Genomic DNA, 13,772 nt, shown 5'->3' with positions numbered 1-13,772 from the left:
CTTCAGATGGATTGGAAAAATACTGGTGAGGTCTCAAACTATCTAACTAGATTTTTTTTCAATTTGTTGATTTCCTTCAAGATTCAAACCCATGTGCATTTTGTTTAAATTAATAGCAACAGCCAACAGTGACATTGTTTTAACATATTTAACAGTAAAATGTGTGTATTTCTCCATATTGTTATGACAGTTTATGTAAGCTTGTTCTTCTCGAGTCAAGTATTGAAAAATCAAACAAAAGAATATATGAAACATTATCTTAATGTGCAAATAACCTGTCTGGCACATTTTTTCTTCTGAACAATGCTTTTTTTATTTTTATTATTATTATTTTTTTTTCATTTTCAATTAAAGATAACCTATCACACAGCAAGGGAATATCAGAAGGGTTATTTCCAAAGGGAATTTATCTAGTTTAACCACTGGTCAGCAATGTCTAATTATTTTTTAAAATCATAAAGACAAAAAACTGGAGGTGTTAGATACCATTGCTTTCATAATTATGACTTCTTTGTCCAAATGGTCATTTTCACACCAAGACCTTGTCCAGTGTCCCTTGAGACATAAAATACCACACGGCAATGTGGTCATTTAGATTAGTAGACAAAGGCTTATTTAAATGGACAGTAATCACAAATATGGATGTTGACCAGACTTCAGTTATTTTCAAGATAAAGGACTTTTGGGATTACCCCTTTGATTATATGTGAATTATGTCCAGTGCCTTATTATTCTATTATCTATGCAGTATCATTGACACTCTTAATTGGTGCAGATGGAATATCTACAAATAAGTTATCCCAAATAATATGTGGCATTATCTCCATTGTGTAGCTGGTGTTATTCATTTGATGGATAGGGAAATATGATACATTCACTTAAATGGCCTAGAAATAATGGGCTTTCTGGAAATCCAAATAGTGAAGAAGTCATCAAAATGACATTGCATCACATCAGACACTCTAATTAACTGAATACGAATGCCTTCAAATATGAATTTTTATATACCAAACCATGACTCTCTAAGTTTATGTTTGACAGCCAAAGAAAGAAATGGTTCAAGTAACTGATATTAATTTAATTAAACGATTTCTTGTATCTGTTTTTCACTTTACAACTTACAGGATGGATATATGCATATTCACCGACTGATAGTATATTATGATTGCCTTAGTGTAGGGCTCTACTCTACTTGTCGGTAAGTATAAGTTTATATGGTAGCTAGAGTAAGGCCTTAAAGTTAAACCAAGGCGTTGATTTTGACAACTGCCGTCAAAGAAAACCATGTGCGTTTGTTTACTTCCTGTTTTTATGACCCACTTCTCGCGAGAAGTGGGACGTAAACAGGAAGTCGACAAGCCGAGGCAAGAACTGTCTGTCAAAATCGAAACCTTTCGAGCTTATAGTATAAAGTGCATCTCCATGATCTCGTCTCTCACTTATTATGCCTATACGCCTTGATAGGGAGTCAGAAGTAAATCTAACGCCGTGGTACAATTAAAATAAGGTAATCCGTCTGGACTGAAATTGCGTAGCTTGTCACTGTTAGAGTTAACATTAGACTTTTCAGAGTCCAGTCGTTTCAAACCCTTGAGTTGAACTGCTGTACTGTACTAGCTAACAAGTCTTTCGGTATTGTCATGTTTTATATTTCTTTTAAAATATACTTTTTTGTTCATACTTGCGATAGGGCCATATCTTATGAAGAGTGTATGGAATTGTTGAAAGTCCGGAAGTATGAAAATCTAAAATATTTAGAAATTAGACCCCCCCCCTTCCTCAGAATCCCATTTCCACTAACCCCGCCCCCTAAAGTAGCCCTGATTGTTTCTCATGAAGACTAAATTCCTGTAAAAAATGGAATTCAGATAGCAGAATTTCATTTAAACTCATTCACCAAGTAACATAGTTGTATAAATTATTTTTATTATTATTTTGACATTTGATTATGTCAGTTTTTTTTTTACAGGGTGTATCTGTAAAGTGACCTGATCAGTATGGAAAATCAAACATTGAGTCAGGTAGTCAATGAGGATGATGGACCCATCACATGTAGCACAGAGAAAAAGAGAAAAATAAATGGAAGAATTGAGTCAGGTGACAACAAGAAAGCAAGGACTGCTTTTTACCACAGCATAAGCAGTGATGAAGAAAGTGAGGAATTTGTCAGTCGGCAACCAAGAAGACTGCACAGTATCAGTGATAGTGAAGACGGATGTGACAACACTTATTTGTCTATGAACAGCAGACACATACACGAGACAACAGATAAAATGGAAAGCTCTAAAAACAGTGTTCAACCTGACCAAAAAGATACAGGTCCAGAAAATGAAAGTAGTTCTTTGGAAACTGAAGGGACATTGAGATATACTTTGTCTTATAGTCCAGAGTATTCTCCACATTTCCCAATTGATTCTGATAAAGATGAAATAGATTCAGCATCTACAGGTGCTGACATTCCAGATGCCAATATTCCAGGTTCTATAAATGGGAGAGTAGTCGATACAGAAACTGAAAGAAACGAAGTATCAAATTCATTAAAACCAGCCTCCAGTGAACCAGTCCTCGACCGACCTTCCATCTTCAAAGAAGCATCAGTCTTTAGAGATGCACAGCAGATTGCTTCAGTACTCAATAAAGGAGATGAAATACAGATAATATATGAGAAATTGGAGCAGAATAGGAAAGTGCCTCACCGTGTTGATATTGTCACAAATGAATTGGTGGAGGAAAGTTTTATAGATTTGACCAAAGACAATACCCAAGACACAGAGAGTAGTTTATTGCAGGATGTTGATAAAGTCGTGCAGGTTATCCACATACTTCATCCTGGTAAGACAGTTGATCCAAATATAGTGTTTGAGTTGCTAGAAAGAAATTTGCATAAAGAAAACAGAGTTCAGTTTGTGGTTGATACTATACTTGCTAAAGAAAAAGATGAGAAAAATGAAATAGTGCCAAAAGAACAAGGAAATGAAGGGAGTGATGATATTATGAAGGAAGTTGGTCACATCTCCCAACTGTTCCCTAATGTTGATCCTAATGAAATTTTTGTGCTGCTAGAAGAGAAAAACAATATTAATACTAGAAAGAAAGATGTCATTGATGAACTTAAGTCAAGAAAAACTAGTAATTCTGAAAATCAATCAGTGGTGATCCCAGTTGATAATAATGAAAGCAACAGCAAGAGTCGACATGCAGAAGAGAAGGTCACATTTGATAATGACCCCATATACACAGACATGCAGTTTCTTGCCCGCATGTTCCCTGACAAAGACAGAAATGAAATCTATGCATACTTGGAGGCCCACCATCAAAATCCAAACAGGATACAGGTTGTAGCTGAAGAATTCTTGAGAATGCAGGGTGGAAGTCAAGATGAAGAAGGAACAAATGTGAAACTTACTCCATTGAGCAGTCAAAATTCAGAAGAAAGTTTTGAAATGCTGCATGATGTAAAGACAGCTTCGGGTGAGGATAAAGGCACTAATCATAGTACTGAAGACAAAAGTCATAATACACCAGCAGTCTTTGATGATACCCCAAAGACTCGGCTTGAAATAGAGGTAGAAGAATTAAAAGCAATTTTTCCAGACTGTGACCCGGACTACTTAGTTAAGGCACTTATAATGAGGGAAAATGACCCAGAAAGGAGTAAACATTTAGCAGCTCAGATGCTGGAAACCAAAAACTTTCCCCGGCTGAAAGATGTTATAGAGAAACAGAAAAAGTTTGCCAAGAAAAAACAGCTGGAAAAGATGAGATCTCACTTTGATATCAAAGAATTTCTGCAGATGTTTGATGATCCACAGACGTACTTCTATGATGAAGCGAAACCAGTGAGCAATAATTACAAGAATTGTGCCATTGTACAACTTATGAATGACTTTCCCCTTATGAAGGACCCTTACATAAGAACCATTTTTGAGAAGCATAAGTTCCACTTCGCACCCACAGTAAGAGAGCTGGCAGAGGAAGCTGGAGATTTTAGAGGCAAGTATATTGATGAACATATTACTATTTCATCCAGCTTTTTCAATAAATATTTCCATATTGGAAAGTAATGTTGAAAATAATGGGGCTTTTGACATTTTTGAAATCGGTGCAGGAAATTTTGATGAAGGGAAAAAGTATATAATTGGTTAGATTTAATAAACTATTTAAGTCATCTGAATTTTTATAAGTAATAATTCAACAATTTCATTTACATTGATTTTTCTTTAATTATATGTTTTAGGGAGGAAAAAACGTTCTGAAAAATTCTTGAAGAAACGAAGGAGACAAGAGAAACTTCCCAGTGAAGTGGATGAAATTTTGATCAAGGAAATGCTTTTTGTCCAGCATGAACAGGATATAAAAGGTTAAAAGCATGCTATGTTTCACTGAACATTTTCTGTGTTGTGTAGAATCTTTACAATTAATGAATAAAATCAAAGGATATTTGATTGTCAAACTCTGCTAAAACTTGCTTTGATTAAGTAACACCTATTATTATCCATTATTATATTTTTATTTTGCTCTTGCTTTACGCTTTTCAGACATTTTTTTATTGTTAATTTTGATTTCTCAGATTACCTGGAGGAGCAAAAGAAAGAACGTGAGACCAAGATAGCAGAAGCACGGGAGAAGAAAGAGCTGTACGAATGTGGATGTTGCTATGACGATGAAGTGCTCTTTGAGGAAATGGTCAGCTGTGCAGATGGCCATTTGTTTTGCCAAACTTGTGTCCGCAGGTCATCAGAAGAACTGATTGGTCAAACAAAGACGAAATTTCCCTGTTTGACCAGTGACTGTACGTTTGAGTTTTCTACATCAGTCCTGCAGAAGGTTCTCTCACCCAAGATCTTCTCCAACTTGTTACGCCGTTTACAGGAAGAGGAGATTCGCCAAGCGGACATTCCTGACCTTGTGAGCTGCCCTTTCTGTAGTTTTGCTACCATTATGTCCAACCCAGAGGACAAGGTGTTTAAATGCCTTAATCCAGAATGTCTGAAAGAATCCTGCAGGTAGGTAATTGTAGCTAATCACCATTGAATACAGTTGTTATTTCAGGTTATAGCAGTGTCAATTTGCCTTGAGTTGCTGAAACACCAGAGTTTCACAATAAATCTGCGTGACACAAATTTTGTAAGATTTTAAATAAAGTATGTAATTTTGTATATGCTGAAAAAAGGCGTAGAAAGATTGAATATTGTTAATTCCCCCTGTGTATGCAGTCAAACTAAAAGTCTTTTTTTTTCTCCCCCTTAGGTTATGCAAGGAACCAAACCATGTTCCTTTCCACTGTGATGAAGTGGAAAGACAAGGGGAGACCAGCATGAGAACCTTCATAGAGAACAAGATCTCAGAAGCCATGCTTAGGACGTGCTGGAAATGTAAGAAACGTTTCTACAAGGTGGAAGGCTGTAACAAGATGACCTGTTCCTGTGGAGCATCCATGTGCTACGTGTGCCGTAAGCCCATCAGAGATTATTCCCATTTTGGAGATAGGAAAGGACAGTAAGTGATTTAACAGGTTTAGTCAACGTGTGAAAACCCATCCTATTTATTTATTTATTTGTTTAACTTTCTTTATTTTTGTAACAGGCTAATCTGTAGTTACCCATATAAGATCCCCTCATGTGTCAGCTACTGTTTTAAGTGTTCCATTATTTGAGAGATAATGATAGTTTTATCATTTCGTTTGTTTCTCAGTGTTATCTGTATGACATCAATATATCTATAGTTTACACCATGAAATCATTGATTACCTCTGCTAAGGGGGTTATGCTTTCACCTCCATTTGTGTGTGCCACCACCCTAACTAAAAAGTTTCAATGGAATCTGATGAAATTTTCAGGAAAACTTGAAAGTGATTTAATTTTGGTGATGTTCCAATGATTAAATATTAGTTAATTATTTGTCTTGGTGGAGGTCTTCCTTCTCTGAGTGCTTCCGTGGTTGTAGCAATTGAACTCAAAACACTTTTTTTCAGTTCCTTTTGTTTTTAAAAGTTTTAAGATTTTTTCAGTAACCATATTGGAACTGCAATTTTATCTGTTACTGTAGTAATTCTGGCATTAGATGGTACTTAGAGTACACTCTCTAAAAGGAGTTAGATGATTGTGAATTTTAAAGTTTGATGGATAACAGGGTTTTGTGTCTTTTAATGATATAATTCACAGAAATGTTTGATAAATGCCCTCAGGTGCCCGGCAGACACAGACGTGTTTGAGCTACACAGGAAGGAAATGGAGGAGGCTGGAAAAGAAGCCAAAAAGAAATTTGAATCAGAACATCCTGGAACTGAGCTCAAGTTTGACCCGATGAAATTTGTTGCCGAGTACAGTAAGTAATTTGAAATAAAGCCTTATAAAATGTTTTATATGTTTCATAAAAACATTCTTCAGTATTTTAAAATGATAGCTGTTAACTTTGCAATGAAACAACCTATAATTAAGTACTTGACTTTTTTTATTTTTAATAAGAGTATTCATATTCAGACCATAAGATGATATGTAGACACTGACTTTTAAGTGATTATTTTTCACTTTATCATTTCATAGAAACTAACCGTAACAATAACTGGACATATGAAAGTGATGAAGACGATTCTGAGGAAGATGGTTATGAAGACTTTGAGGAACTTAGTGATGATAGTAGTGATTCTAGTGAATCAAGTGATGATGATGGTATCCGATATCACTACTTTTGATTGGTTGTATTTCCAAATAAGCTGAAAAACAGACATATCATTTATCAGCCAAACAATGATTAATGTAGCACATAAGTTGAGGTCATACTTCTGTTGACTCAAAGGGACAAGAGGCACGTTTAATACATCGGCTTAACATTGCTTTGCTGTTGTACAGAAGTTGAGTTGCTGCTACATCAGAAAAAATCAACAACTCCATGCTGTAATCAATGAATTGGTCAATATTATAGAAGTATTTGTAAAAAACAAAGAACATGCTAGGTAATTTTCTTGGCTTATGGACAAGAGGTTGGATAGACTTTCTTTGTTCTCTTATTTAGAAATCAAGTAAAATCCATGCAATTATATTAAAGAAAAGACTGCTTCTAAGAAAACACTAATGATATTACTTCATTTGTGTAGCAAAGGTACATGAGCATGCCAGGGTCTAGTAACATACATTTTTATGTACAGCATTAAAAAGAAAGTTATAATAAATATGAATATTGAAATTGCAGTTTGTCAGTTGATGCATAGTGGCTGGATGAAAAGAAAACATGCCAAACTTGTGATTATTATCACCCAAAAATTATCTGTTATAATTTAATGAGTTATAATTAACTTTTATTTTATTTGTGTAAGACATGACCAGATGTGACCTTTGATGGCCAAATTTGTATATCTGGTCAAAATTGGAAACAACTAGGGGTTCATTCCGAATGAAACTATCAGTCTTCTTAGATTGATCCAACCTGCAGGAATCAATAAAATAAAGAGGTTAACACCCTGCCTCCTGGCTTTGAGGAGAGGACAAAAAAGCAGGTGATTATACGAGTACATTGGAATCAAGAGGAGGCGTGCCAATCTGAAATTGCTCTTCACCCAAGGAAAATTAATTTTGGCGGAAAAATCCCCTGGGTTGGCTCATTGATTAACGGAAATTCTGTAGAAGCAGAATGGGTAGTGTTTGAAAAACTAAAAATTTTGATGCCTGTTTATTAATCCACCTGAATATATATATAATACAATATAAGTGACTATATCACACCCAGAGGGGATTGATTTCTCATATTCAAATGAGAAATTGACAGATAAATGTTTTCTTTTGTACTTTTTACACAATTTAGTGGTATGTAATTTTGTCATAACAAAAGCAGTTTTGAAGTACAATAGTTGAAAATGAACATTTTGATGGGGTTATTGTGATGATATAAATAGTGCAACATGCTAGGAGTCAAGAATATGTAACATACATAATTGATTTACATTTTTAGGTTGGCATTACTTTTTTGCTGTGGGTGGTGTGACATTTTACAAAGCATGCTTTGGCTTTTTAAGTGCTGGGCAATTAGTCATTCTTGACTTTTAGCTTCAGTGAATGTTGAAATACCAACTCATGTTTTTTTGCCTGGGGGGTCATTAAGTGCACCACGTCAGGAAAGAGAGTTGTCCTTTTTACATGAAAAATAAAAACAAGTTTAACAAGTCATCATATTTTGTGTAGCTATCAAGGAGGGGGGGGGGGGGGGAGGGCTCTTCCCAGCATTCTCTGTTCTCCCATCCCAGATACAGAGTATGTATTTAATATTTGATGTTTATTGGTGAAAAATATCATCACTTTTGATGGTCTGTTCTGTGAATAAATCTGTATTTGTGAAAAGAAGTCAGTATGAAATGGAATTAGATAAAACATTAATAAAATAATTTGATAAATTAAGTTTCAGCAAATGAGTAGCCAGTGATTGGTTGTCAATGAGTGTTTGCAGTCTCATTTTGTTGCAAAGGAGATGATCCTTTATTTCTAAGAAAGTCTGTACTTCAATTATTCACACCTTCAGTGCTGTTCCCATGACTACTGTAGTGCAAGTCAAACATGCAAACGTTCTTGATGCTGTTGAAGCGAAGGTCATTCCACAACACTTGTACTCTTAACACAATGTCTGTACAGACAGATAATCAGTTTCAACAGGACAATAGATAAATAGAGTATTTGTTCTGAATTGTGAGCAGAAGCACAAGAAATTAAGAAAACGCTTTTTCTTTTTAACAATATCAGTAAGTCAAGCAGTCAAAATAGGATTTGGGAGAGATTGAAACATATTTACACATTTTGCTAGTATTTTGTTTGCCCAAAAAGCTGAGACTGATTTCTCTCTAAAACCTGCTACGATCTGAAAGTCAATACGACGAGGATGCCTATAGATTTATAAGGATTACAATGTCTGCTGGTCACACATTTAGGATTACTGGGCATATTGGGATGTTTGACATACAGAGAAGGAATATGGCTCATAATAGTCATTTTAAGGGTTTAGAATTGTATTGTTTTTTTTTTTTTTTTTTTTTTTTTTTTTTTTAATGTTTTGCTAATGAGAAACCTGGCGTCAGGAAAATATGAAATGATTTGTGGTGTCCAAAATCTGAGTGACTAAAATATGGCCCCAAAGAGAATTTACAGTGATTTTTAGCACAGAGACCCTCAGGACAAGAAATGATAAATATATAATGCTTTCCCTCGGGCATTTCATTTCAGTTTTTCATAGCCAGTACATATCAACCATAACACGCTTTAAGCAAATGCATCTGTGGTTATTTTCAATTTTGCTGATAGTATATAAATGTCACTGCCCATCACATAAATTAATACAATAAATTGTCTTAAGGGAAAAAATAATTGGGTACAAATCGCATACAATCTGAATTAAGTCCATCTGGTTCAGCAACATAGTGCAGCTGCTGGACAAGTGTCAAAAGGTTCCACTCATTTGACAGGTTGTGTTGTTTTCTTCCTGATTGCTATCACACTGATTGTCATAAAAAATTGAAATCTGGGTAATTGGCTTCCATTAAGGTGATTTCAATCAGTTTGACGTTTACTATCATAGGCCCCACTCCTTTTTTTATCATTACAGTTTATTTTGAGGGTAAAAACATGGCAAACCTAAATTCTATCTTCTCCATAACAACGTAAAGCCATCAACTTTATCTAATGATTTACCTCTTGCTTTGAACTTGACACAAGTTATGCACCAACTCTTCTTAGCATTGTGAACACGTTCAACCAGCATAGTAAGTAGCTGCACAAATGACAAATGTGAACAGCCTCTTGGTGCATATTGGTCTTGTTTTTTATTACAAATTGATTTGTAAGGACATTCGTGGTAGAGTGAATTCTAGATTCACCACATAACCTAGAGTACGTGGTAAGTGAAAATGTGGATCATGTCAAACAAATGACCTAGGCCCCGTATCTCGAAAGCATCGCACATTGCGACCGAGCGCAAGTGTCTTGATTCCATAACTCGCCCCATATAATACATTGTATGTGATATCACTCTATGCAATACGCGATGCTTTTTAGTTACAGAGCCCTAGGTATACATATAGTAAATATTGCTTCACATTTAATTTCTATTTTTCCAGTTAGTTATATGGAATGGAAAATGAGAGTTGTCTTCACACACTGCACTTATTTCTTTTATTACAAGCAGATGTTTGTTTTCAAATTCCACAATTAAATCCTTTTTGGTTTTGAATGTGTGGATAGCTCTATGCAAGTGTTATAAGAAATATAAGTCAAAGCAATTAATTCTCAAACCATTTTATTTCATTTTGTCCTAAACACTGTGCACAATATCATGGCAACCAAATCAGATATTTACAAATCCATTTTATCCAGATTGAAATCATTTCAGTATTGCACGTAAAATTCAATTATAGCACTATGATCAAAAGCTTGCCTAGAAAACTAAACGCGTACAAACATGACCAACTTTTAATCCATTTCTCAATACTCAACTACATGAAAAGCAGGGTTCTTTTATGAATTAACCATGCTAATAAAAGGATTCAATTAGTTGACAACCTGTGCTATTGTGTTTTCCTGGTCACATATTGTGCATGATAACCTTACCATAATTAGACAAAATGAAAAGCTGTGTCCAGAAACAGCAGGTCAGTTTGAAACATTCCATACTCACAAACGATTTTTTTAATTACAATGAACACCATCCAACCTTCCCGCCACGATGGTTTGATGAATGACAGTTTTTAAATACAGTACAATCCAAACAACTTGGGACATTTTGTGACCAGAAAATTTGTTCAAGTTTTGCAAAGATTACAGTGAGGCAAAAGAAAAAGTTTGTTCCATAAGATTTGTTTGAGATACACAAAAATTTGAGTTATAAGGTCAAGTTGTGTAAAGTCTACTGTACATTATTAACTACCTGATGTAACAAAAATAAGCTCCATGTACGAAGCTTTACTCATTGTAGCATTTAAGCTTCTGAAATCATTCAAGGTTAAATTAATTTACTTATAATTTTCACTCCATATTTACACTTACATTATACTGTTCAGAAATGATAAGTCTTTCATAAAAAAAAGGGTTTAGGAGATTGCTTATACTGTTGGGAAATGATACATATGAGATCTTTACAGATATGTACATGATCTAATCTAAATTCTAGCTATTTCAGCTACTTCAGAAAGTAGGCTTTCTTTGTTCAAAGTTATTATAATAAGACAAATTTGTGACTCTTAAAATCATACGAGTGAATACTTAATTAACATTATTTGATTCAGTGAGGATTTTTTTTCACAAAACATTTTTGTTGCAAAACATGTTCTTAACACACAACCCTTTAAACTTCTAAATAGCACCATCCCTAACATCAATACCCAGCAGTGTCAAATGTCATACAAGTCTATACTAAGATTCACAATAATACAAAAAATTGTGCATTCCTCTGTGTGAAAATAAATAAACCTTAAAATGTTTTAATGTTTACCAGATAAAAATAAGAATTATTAAATAATGCCCCCCTTCCAGGTCTAACTAATGTCCATGTTTCTTTCTGCAATCAATTCATCAAACTCTTCACTAAAAGGCAGTAACCTTGGTATAACTGAAAACACATGGCACAATTTATAACAAGAAATTATGGTTATAATCTAAATTCCTTGAACCAATTTAATTTCCATAAGCTTGAACATTATGAGCAATGCTAAATACGCACCAGTGAACTGTTTCAGTACTGTTCGTTGTCCTGTGGTATGTAAAGAGCTCTTATCAAATTTTGCAACAGTTGCTGGAAAAAATGTTCTGCAGCAAGAACTGTGGCTGCTGATCATGACCATTCCTACGCCCCCCCCCCACCCCTTTTTTTTCAAATCACCGCCTCAATTCCTAAAGGGTGCCAGAGAAAATTCTATGAAATTCTTTTAGGAAAAAAATTACCTTCATCAATAAAGAATGTAGGAACTATTTTATTGCATCAATTGTTCTTAATTTCATACATAATGTCATGACCTTCTCCAGTGTATACTGATTAGCCTCTGTCTGATACGCGATCTCATTCATAACAACTGTCTTCAGACAGCAGCTTATAAAGACCATTTTTGCATGTAAGCCAGTACAGAAATAGTGTAAAAAATAACAATGATAATAATAATCAAGCTTGTAATCAAACATGAGAAGCATTGTGTAGAGCAGCAGATTCCCAAACTTAAAATTCTCTAACATCTTGTCATAGATATCAATAACATAAATACAATTCCTAAATAGTCTGTCAATTTCTACAGCACTGATACACCAGCATCTGTATGGATTTAGACCAATCTAAAAACAACAGTTAAGAGAGCATCACACATTTCTACACTGGGAACTAAAAGCATTACACAGTCAGATTAACTTCAATGTTCTTCTCCTCATGCCACCAGGGCAAATTATGTGAAGAAAAAAATTATACAAATTGATGTGTGGCATAACAAAAAGCCATTAGGTGTCAGAGCCTCATGGGTCAAATTGCATGTTAGGTTATGTCATTCTCAGTGCCTGCTGAAAAAGAGTCTTTGAGATCAAAAATAAAGGTGGTTCTGTTGCAATAAAATAAACCCATACTTCGCAACATGTAGCAAGGGGGAAATTGACATTGATGCATATAAATGACAGATGCCAAGTCACTCGCTATGAAGTCACACTCAATAAAAACAACTAATTCAAGTTGTTCAAAACCAAACTCGGACACTTTTTCTGCAAGTTAAATGTACTTATTGATCAAAAAAAAAAAAAAACTTAACATCCAAGTATTTCCCACTGATTGTAAAATAAACTGCCTTGACCCTTGTGTACATTTACTGCAATAAGACATTTTGAAATAAATAATGATATCAGTAAAAAATAATACTTAATAATTCATTGATCAATGTTGACATAAGGCTCCAGTACAGGAGCACTCAGTCAATACAGGTTAAAGCAGTTCCAGGTCAATGTTCCTGTTATGAGACACCAAGCCAATACTGGCTGTGTCTTTTAATAAAGGTTGTTGACCTGATCTTTGGGCAAGGTCAATGACTTGACCTTTGTGAAAGGTCAATGACTGATCTATGTGCAAGGTCAATGACCTGTACAATGTGACACTCAAAACAGGACACCAGGCTCCCCTGTCAGTAATAATTTCGCACTGAGATCCACTGATTTACTCTCCATCAGAATCGCTGTCATTTGGGATATCAAGCCCCGTGTGGAGAGTCAACTGGACATTTCGATTGAGACTCACTGCGGGGAAAAAGACGCCGTGCAAACCTGTGAATGTGATTGGTCCGTGAGGTTCATCGTTGAGATAGTAACAAAGTGTGTGGTTGTTTAAGTCAAGTTTCACCCCGATCACACTTCCAGGGCGTATTCCGCCCTCCGTCCTGTCAAAATGTGTGTCATTTGTCATAAACCAGCTGCGTGTATTGTCTATATATAAACTCCAACCTTTGTCATCTTTACCTGAAAAAAAGAAAAAAAGTATTGTATGTCACACCTTCAATTCATAACCAGTTACTGTAGTGCATGTATGTAAGATCTCCTCAGTTCTGAAAATCAAAGATTTTTTTTTAAAAATTATCCAAAATGGCACACATTTTATCTTATTAGACTTCTATCATTCACTTAACACTTATAAGATTTGGTCTGAAATTTCACATTTCTGGCATATAAACCACAGATTCCCTCCCTTTCCCTGCCTGATCTCGTTACAAAGCATCTTTTCCATTTATTTTGATTTATCAAGTCTGTGTCTCTCATTAGAAGCTGAAGCTTTGAAGT

The 13,772-nt window shown here is 34.9% G+C and overlaps 2 protein-coding genes across 5 annotated transcripts in view; one reads left to right on the top strand and one right to left on the bottom strand.

Moving 5' to 3' along the window:
• Positions 1–1,322: 1,322 nt before the first annotated feature.
• LOC106154505 (uncharacterized) lies at positions 1,323–7,185 on the top strand. 2 transcript variants are annotated; one of them, XM_013528869.2, is made up of 7 exons: positions 1,323–1,507; positions 1,970–3,993; positions 4,238–4,360; positions 4,571–5,006; positions 5,251–5,499; positions 6,188–6,327; positions 6,546–7,185. In XM_013528869.2, the coding sequence occupies exons 2-7, from the start codon at positions 1,998–2,000 to the stop codon at positions 6,692–6,694; spliced, it is 3,093 nt and encodes a 1,030-aa protein (XP_013384323.2). In that variant the 5' UTR covers positions 1,323–1,507; positions 1,970–1,997; the 3' UTR covers positions 6,695–7,185. The 2 variants fall into 2 exon arrangements, with proteins under 2 accessions (XP_013384323.2, XP_086861955.1); XM_087005829.1 differs by having other exon boundaries at positions 1,970–3,997; positions 4,242–4,360.
• A 3,073-nt stretch (positions 7,186–10,258) lies between these two features.
• LOC106161839 (E3 ubiquitin-protein ligase TRIM9-like) overlaps positions 10,259–13,772 on the bottom strand; it is a 37,049-nt gene continuing 33,535 nt past the window's right edge. For all 3 annotated transcript variants that reach the window (XM_013538894.2, XM_087005477.1, XM_087005478.1), the window contains one exon: positions 10,259–13,454. In XM_013538894.2, coding sequence (XP_013394348.2) covers positions 13,156–13,454 — 299 coding nt within the window. In that variant the 3' untranslated portion in view covers positions 10,259–13,155. The remainder of the gene's footprint in view (positions 13,455–13,772) is intronic.

Source organism: Lingula anatina, chromosome 2 (genome assembly GCF_051362555.1).
Source record: "Lingula anatina isolate TDL-2025a chromosome 2, LinAna3.0, whole genome shotgun sequence".
Classification (NCBI taxonomy): Eukaryota; Metazoa; Brachiopoda; class Lingulata; order Lingulida; family Lingulidae; genus Lingula; species Lingula anatina.
This window is presented reverse-complemented; position numbering and strand designations above follow the sequence as displayed.

What these genes read in the sequence shown, in the direction of transcription:
- LOC106154505 (XM_013528869.2), top strand. Translation starts at nt 1,998, where the DNA reads ATGGAAAATCAAACATTGAGTCAGGTAGTCAATGAGGATGATGGACCC. An exon ending in GGAAGCTGGAGATTTTAGAG is followed by an intron (nt 3,994 to 4,237) that starts GCAAGTATATTG and finishes TATATGTTTTAG; the next exon opens with GGAGGAAAAAACGTTCTGAA. An exon ending in TGTCTGAAAGAATCCTGCAG is followed by an intron (nt 5,007 to 5,250) that starts GTAGGTAATTGT and finishes TCTCCCCCTTAG; the next exon opens with GTTATGCAAGGAACCAAACC.